Genomic DNA, 8606 nt, shown 5'->3' with positions numbered 1-8606 from the left:
TTTAATGTTCTTAGATTTTTGGTTTAAATTTAACCATAACGAAAGTTAATGTTCCAGTTTTATACTCATCCACTAGACAGGTAGTTTAATGTCATAATACAAATCGGAAACATTATTTGTTTATAATAAAAGTACAGCGCGTTTGACCTAAGAGTAAATTAAGAAGGATATAACAGTATTAAAAATATAATAATGATATTAATAAAATTATAATTATACCAACATGATCATAACAGTATTAATAATATTGATAGTTAACTGTGTACTAAAGTGATGCTACCTTTATTTTAGCATAAACAAAACCATGTGTGTTACAAAAGCACAACTAGATAAGATAAGATACAAAAGAAAATGAATACAGACAAAAGCAATAAAAGTATTACTGATAAAGTAACCACACTTGTCCATATCAATCAATAATAACATGCGAACAAATTTATCGACATATATGACGTCAAAAGTTCAATCATTCTTGATCAGATAGTGGTTCTATTGGGTGGCATAAATAAGCAACATAGTCCAAATACAACCTTAGGTCATGTCGTTAGCCACCGTCATTTTCAAGATAGATCGATTACCCCTAGCTTTAGAACCGTGTATGGGTAAAACAATCAAAATTTTCTTTAAAGAATCATTTTTATTCACTTTATTTGTTTACATATTAATTCATATTTTTCAAAAGATAAAAACTTTTTCATAATGCAATCGATAAAGTCCAAATAAAAACTTAAAATTAACTCAAATTGTTTATACAAGGCAATATTATATGAACTCATGAAAAATATTTTAAAACAAAAAGTCACAAAGGAACCATTTTGACCCGATTTCATTTTGGTCAAATGGCCAAGTTGACACTTTTTTTAAAACATTCCATTTAGACACAAACAAAGTTGATACTTTACGAAAAGAACCGACTTAGACAAGAACTAACTCTACCCAAAACACGTTTTAACACTAATCCATTCTGACCTGAACCCTTTTTGACCTGTAACACGAAACCGCCCAAACTGTCCAGCTTGCAAGATTAGCATAAGCTCAAATTTGAAGATTGTTTGATGTTCCGTTTCTATTTTCTTCTGCAACCCCATGTTTGATGTTCCCATACTTGTGTTAAAAGGTATTACACTAATATTGCTAATCAACCAAAATGACTTCCTTTTTGACCTGTTACGCATCCCGCCTTAACCACAAGTGACCAGAACTCAATCTAGTCATAACCCAATAAGACCCGAACAATTCTGACCCACTACTTAGTTCGAGCCGGCCTGCCCAAACTTTTCTGTCCAAAGTTTCAATTTTTTCTTTTCTTTTTTATATTCAAATTTGGTCACAGCCCGTTTTGAGCCAAACTAATTTCGTATCATTTTAAATGACCCGTTTTGTAAAACCCAAACTCATGTAGCCCAAAGCCCATTTTTACCAGAACCGATGAAAGAAGAATTTAGTGTGCTTATGTATACCCAAATCTAGTGCAACAACCATTTAGCAGAATGTTTAGATGTACCTTATTAAAGTTCTTTTTGGATTTCGGTGTATCGTCCTTCCAACCAACACTTGCAGGCAATAGATTTTACTTGATGATTTCTTGTAAAATAGACATGACCCAATTGTACATGGGTCGACCAGAACATGATCCAACTCACTAACGGGTCAGAATAACCAACCCAAAACCTGATTATTTCTGGGTCGCGTCATCAATTGCCGCTCTGAACATGACCATTGGGTCAAACAGAACAGTTTAAACTGTAAGAAAAAATATTACTTCATTTTATGAATAAATCCGCGTGTTTTTCCAAATGTAGTCATCTTCAAACAACAAATCAAACACATATCATTACTAAATATTAGAGTAACTTATTTCTTGCATAGTTGAATTCATACAGTTAGAAAATTCAAACTGCTTACCTTACAAGTCACAAATGATAATCATCGTGGAATAACAATCACAAACAGATAGACACCAAAATAATTTGATATAAAACAAAATAAGGAGATATGAAATCCCTAACACCCCTACCATTACATAATAAGTGCATAACATTGAAAAACATTATTTTGTGGCCAAATATATAGGTTAAAAACATAATTAGATATGTGGATGCCCACGTTGAATGGGCGATGCAGAAAAATGAAATATCATCACTACATGAAAAGCTAGCTAGTTGATTAACAATGATTCAAACTTAAAACCAATTTATTGATCGAAGAACTCCCGCAACCACATCATGTATACTACTACAGGTTTGTTAAAGAACATAAAGACTCAAGCATACTACTCCATAAAGTAACACAAGGACTTGGGTTAGGTATAAAAATTTGATATGACAAAGACAATTCCTTACAATTTAAGAAATTACCTTCATGCCATCACCTCGCCAAACCTTCATGCCATCACATTGCCAAATTCTGCAATTTATGTTGAAAATTATACAATAAAGAAAGTGAAACTGAAATAATAACCTACTACTGTATCTTCAGAAAGTTTATCATCATCCTTATCAGTCATTTGCATTTTATCATTCTTTAGCTCGGCTAGTTTTGCATATCTGGATATTATTTTATGTCCATTATAAGAACTACTGAAAAGAAATTAGGGCTCATATAATATAAGGATGAGGAAGATGGCGTACTTGCATGACAACATATCAAATAGGCTAACCAAGCGTTGTGATGCATATGAACTTAACCGATGCACATGTGGCACCATGTTGGCCAAAGCTGCAAGGCAATTGCTATGTAGATAACAAACGCTTTGAAGATGACATTTCAGGTGACTTTGGATCAACAACTTCATCAGATTTATGGTTTCCCACCATGGTTTTTAACCATTCCACTAAATTCACCTGTAATTATGCATTTGTTTACACAGACAACGTTATATAATTTGAGTTGACTTAAACAGACTCATATTCAAACCTTGCCTTTTGGTCAACTATAATTAACTGTATTTCTCCCAGTAATTATCTCCACAATAAGTATTCCAAAGCTATATACATCATTCTTCTCGGTCAAAATCCTAGTGCATGCATATTCTGGTGCAACATAACTGCAAAAAGGGACCAAGTTTTAAACTTCAAGATTTTATTTGTTAAAGTAAACTTGCATTTGTTTTACATACCCAAATGTTCCCATCACACGAGTTGTCATGTAAGTTGTATCCGAACCCAAGAGCTTTGCAAGCCCAAAGTCAGAAACTTTAGGGTTCCGTTGGCGATTAAGTAATATAATATTGGACTTGATATCAAGATGAACCACTTTTGGTTCAAGTCCCTCATGAAGATATGCCAAACTGTAGTAGTAATAATAATAATAATAATAATAATAATAATAATAATATAAAGTGTTAACAATAAATCTTGAGTTACAAAAGCAAATTATGCTAATAAATTTGACAAACATACCCTTTTGCAGTTCCCTTAATGATATTCATACGAATACTCCACGCTAAAGGGCTAACATCCCCAACCTCACCATGAAGCCACTGTTCAAGATTCCCATTGTCTACATATTCATATACCAACATCCTGGAAAAGATGATTCTCAAATTTGGAAGTCGAAGCTTTCGATTTACCAGCAGAACCAATCTTCTGTAACCTATACAACATATAATTGCTCACGCCTTCTGCTACGAAAAAAAATATTGTAAAAGGTGAGACTAGTTGCAAGAATATACTTAGATATGATTATTGTTATTATTATTATTATTATTATTATGATTATTATTATTATTAGTAAACTACTTTAAACGTGGTACTATTAGAATCCAATGTTCCTATTAAAAAAGCGCAAACAAAATATTGTGGAGAATGATATTTACCAAATTGGTGTTACAAAATTATTTATCTAGAGAGTATTGAAAAAACTTGTTTTTCACGCTCCGAATTAATTGGATAACGAACATTTTTAATACAAGGTGAATGTTACATACAAGCTTAACGCCACTGGAATCGGAATAACATAAGAACTTGATGCAACCGCACGCCAGATGAAGTGTTAAGATGGAGTTTAAGTTGTATGATTTATACCTTTCGTTTGTTGCGTTGTCCGATAAAAGCTTATGCATGCTAAATGGTTGATTTTCCTTGGTATATGTATGTAGCCTAGATGGGATTTCTCCACATTTTTGGTGGAAATCAAATTTCCAGATGTGAATTGAGCTTCGAAACATTAAACAAAACGTGTTTTAACCTCTATAAATAACTAACTTGAAACCAGAAGATATCGTTTGGGTAGATTCATACAACTCAATTCTTCAATCTTATGGAATTCTTACAGCTATCTAGTTCTACAGCCCAGTCAGTCTGTCTGACTGTCTGGTCCAGATAGGAAGTTGGAAGATCCGATATAAATTTGTTCAACAGGAATAAAATAAAAATAAAAAATAAAAACAGGTTGGTCAGGTCACCGGCTGAAACGGTTCCAAAAATAATTCTACAGATAAACAGCCGGCTCTAAGTTTCAAACCCTCAAACCATAAACTGTGAACTGCATGAAACTCAAACCGGCCAACTCATTTCTGTTTGTTTGACTTGAGGAAGCATGAAACTGAAACCATAACAAATATGCAAATACAGTCTCCAGCTTACATAATTTCAATAAAAGTCAATATCTAAAGTCAAAACAAACTCTAATTTGGGAGTAACTCGCTCGCCTTTTTCACCCAAACATTGTAGATATCATCCGCAAAAAGCACGAAATGAACCTGCAAAGAAAGCAGAAAGCATAACCACTCGGTTCACATAATCACAAAATGTTGGTTGCTGACTAATACAACAAAAGACGTTTGCCATTACCTCTTTAATGGCATCACAATGCTCTTTGATTGTAGATATGGCCACAGTTGCAGCTTCATCATACGGGTATCTGAAATAAAGATAAGACGTTGTTGGTTATTTTACATCAATAACTAATAATCTATTTTATCAGTAATCTAAAACTACTAATTAAAATGATTCATTTTACTAGACTCACCCGTAGACACCACAAGATATGGCTTGAAATGCAACATATTGTATATTGTTCTCTCTTGCAACACGAAGACTGCTCCTGAAACAGAGATCAAAAGAAAAAAAAACGATATTGATATAAAAATCAGTAAAAGGTTTTGTTAAAATACAATATTAAGCCTTGGAAAATGGGTGAGTCAGTTAACGGGTCAATGCTAAAAAGATTTAATTTATATAATAAAACAAATACCTGTAAGCATTACTCAAGGAGGCTGCAGCATTGCTATCAACATCATAAATAGGTCCAACGGTGTGGATTACATGCGATGCAGGCAATTTAAACCCTCTGCATGAAGTTTGTGAATAGTAAGTTTCATAAATGAAATAAGTGTGTGAATAATGATGATGGAAGTTAAATGTTGAGATCATACGGTGTGATTCTTGCTTCTCCAGTCGGGCAACGAACACCAGGGCGAACCTCAGGCACATCATAACATGCTGTTCTTAGTTCAGGACCAGCAGCTCGGTGTATAGCTATCAAATTTAAATGAATTAATGTAAGAAACTAATATTGCACATAAAAAACTTTGGTTGTATTATAAGAGTATTACCTCCATCAGCACCACCACCACCAAGCATCCGCTCATTCGCTGGATTTACCTGTGCATATCATCCAACAATAATCATAAAGCCCATTTGTATCTCTTTGTTTGGAAATCAGTTGAACGATTGCAGAAATTGTTTTATTTAATCAATTTCTTTGATGATTAATGATCAAGATACATCAACTGACAAAGGGCTGGCAATTTCTGGCACGGAACTATTAACACGACACGAAAAACACAGAGTTAAACAACTTTGGGTGGTCTCGGCTTATTAACACGTTTCGTGCCTTAAACAGAGCGACGAAATTAAATTTGTGTCCAAACAGGTTAAACACATGTTAACCTGTTTAATTTTTTATTTCTTTTAAAAATAAAATAAAATATATGGCATATGCTTTAGTTACCTAACGCCCCAGCCCTTTCTTCTTAATTTATTTTTATAAATAATTTTGGCAACTTTTGTTTGACTACATATGCGATATTTACCGTGTTCCTAAATAAGTCGCTTCGTGTCCTGTAACCTGTTTCTAAACAGGATCGTGTTCGTGTTCTGAAAAAATTGACACGTTTAGTTATCATGTTGTGTGTGTGTGTCTAGTACCACTCAGTCACATGTCTAGGGTTTCAAACTATCTAAAAACAAGTGATGAGTTAATATTTCAGTAAATTAATATTTCAGTAATCATTTCTACTTAGAATAACAATCAAAATCAATAGCAATTGATTTAATAGTCGAACAGATGAATCGATCATGATAATAATAATAATGATCTAGAGACATACAATAGCGTCAGATGAGCCATCGATCAACCAGCGAGTAATATCTCCTTTCTGGATCTTGAGCGAACTCGTCGGAGACAGATTGAAGTGAGCCGGACCGCCTCCGTTAGAAGACATATTGGAAGAAGCTCTGACTGCTCGAGATATAGGGTTCAAGAATAATCGATTACACAGAGAATGTTGTATAATTGGGGATTTGATGATTGATGGTGAAATTATCAGGGGCATTTGTTTTAGGGGCCGTCTGGATTCCTTATTTAGCTTATAACTTATTAACTTATGAATCATGATAATTTAAAAAAAGTGTGTGTTTTTTCTTATTATGTATTATGTGAGAAGAAACGTTGATACGTTATATTTTTAATTTACGACTACTCCTTATAAGTTATAATTAGGTGAAATAAGGAATTCCAAATAGTCCTTTAGGCTTGGTGAGTGAGTGGGGTTTAGTGCTTGACCATTCTCATTCACTTGCCACTCCAACCCAAACTTTATTATAAAATTAATTTCTCTCTTTCAGATACTTAACCCAACAAAACCCAAACTTTTCACACTCATTAACAACCCAAACTTCAATATTTTTTATTAAATAAATATAATTTGTAATTATTTTTTATTAATAATTGTTGTTTTTTTATTAAAAGTGTTTATAAATATAAAAAATAATTTCTTTATTTAAAAATAACCTATATATATTTAATTTAAAAATATTTATATTCACCAAACACACTTAATAAAGTTAGATTGTTTAGATAATAAGTTTTATCCGAAAAATCTTATGAACCAATACGGAGTTGACAAGTGGCGGATAATGTATATCAGTAATGATTAATATTTAGTTTATTATAAAAATATTTTTTTTTTTTGCAATCTTATGTTTTTTAAGAAAATTTATACCTGTGTGTTCACAAAAAAAAACTTAACAATACTGTGTTTTTAAATTTTTTTAAAAAACTTATTTATTAAAAGTTATTAAGGGAAAACAGTTTTAGTGTTAAAATTAATTAGTATGTAAAGAAAAGGAAAAATAAATTAAAATTTGAACCAATACATGAATGACATGTGGGCAAGATGAAAGTTGGCAAACTAGGTTGTGGGAGCAACTGGTTTGGTCATATTTGGTGAATTTTATAATTTTTTTTTAAAAAGTGTTCCAAATCCAACTAGTTTATCAATGGGGGTGGTCTAAGACTACTCCTATAGGGAGTGTTTCGGTCGGTCGGTTGGTTGTGGGTTTTGGAATTAAAAAAAAAAGGAAAAACCAATAATAGGGGCCAACTTGTTCAGTTCAGCGTTGGAAGGTCGGTTGTTGATTTGTGGATAAAAGCAAGCACACTTTCTTCCTTTTTATAAGCATAACTAAGTTATTGACCCGTGTATTACACGGACAGAAATATAAAAAACCATCCAAGTAAACGTATATATAATTTCAAACGACGATGTTTTTTTAATATATATTTTGGGACAACAATATAATTTATTATTGTAAGTCATATTCAAACGAAAACATAATATTGAAAGACATGGACTTACAAAAAAAAACATTACATAGCAGAATGTTTACAAACAAAATTTTAAACTTTAAAACATAAACTTCAAAAGCTACAAATTTTTACTCATAAACAATATTTTTTGCTTTGTTTGCAACTTTTTCTTGCTTATCTAAAATAAGTATTTATTTTTTATTCGTCTATACTCTTCATTCTTGATAAACCTACATAAAGTTGACAATGTGTAAAACGGGTCTTTTAAATATGCTAACTCTTGCTAGAGACTGGCTTAGACTTTTGTTGATGATCATTGCAAAACCAAACTACAACAGTGTAGGACCTCGAATCCCGGGAATCCTACAGTTGGTATTCATTCAAAATACTTACAAAAATACTTAAACTCAAAAACAGTTCATTCCATTAAAATAACCAATTCAGAGTATAATTCAACGGAAAGTCATAATTATTAAAACAAGTTCCCAAAACCTGGGAATAATGCCCAAAACCAAATTTCAAAGTATTTAATAAAATCTTAAAAGAAAAATGTTCATTATTAAAATTTTCGACTAAGTATGCCCTCCACCGTCCAAGTAGCTTCGTGCACGTCCAAGTGGTAATGCATCCTCCACCTAACCTGAAGCTCACACTAACATGCACACAAAATCAGCTTGAGCTGAGTGAGTTCAAGTTTTATTAATTAACATCTATAATAATAATAATCATAATAGTCATTCCAAGAGTTTCAAAATAATCATGATATAACAGTTAGACCATCATCAACAATA

At 32.3% G+C, this 8606-nt stretch overlaps 1 protein-coding gene across 1 annotated transcript; it reads right to left on the bottom strand.

Annotated features, from left to right (window-relative positions):
• Window positions 1-4590: 4590 nt before the first annotated feature.
• LOC143615789 (uncharacterized) lies at window positions 4591-6457 on the bottom strand. The gene is made up of 7 exons (XM_077088823.1): window positions 6335-6457; window positions 5558-5606; window positions 5378-5480; window positions 5197-5292; window positions 4972-5046; window positions 4794-4863; window positions 4591-4702 (listed from the first exon to the last, which is right to left on the bottom strand). The coding sequence occupies exons 1-7, from the start codon at window positions 6446-6448 to the stop codon at window positions 4628-4630; spliced, it is 582 nt and encodes a 193-aa protein (XP_076944938.1). The 5' UTR covers window positions 6449-6457; the 3' UTR covers window positions 4591-4627.
• Window positions 6458-8606: the final 2149 nt, after the last annotated feature.

The sequence above is a fragment of the Bidens hawaiensis genome, unplaced genomic scaffold (assembly GCF_021521415.1).
Source record: "Bidens hawaiensis isolate Kalapana, Puna unplaced genomic scaffold, B.hawaiensis_p1.1 tig00002306_1, whole genome shotgun sequence".
NCBI lineage: Eukaryota > Viridiplantae > Streptophyta > Magnoliopsida > Asterales > Asteraceae > Bidens > Bidens hawaiensis.
Note: the sequence above shows the minus strand (reverse complement) of the source record. Positions and strands in the feature narration are given on the sequence as shown.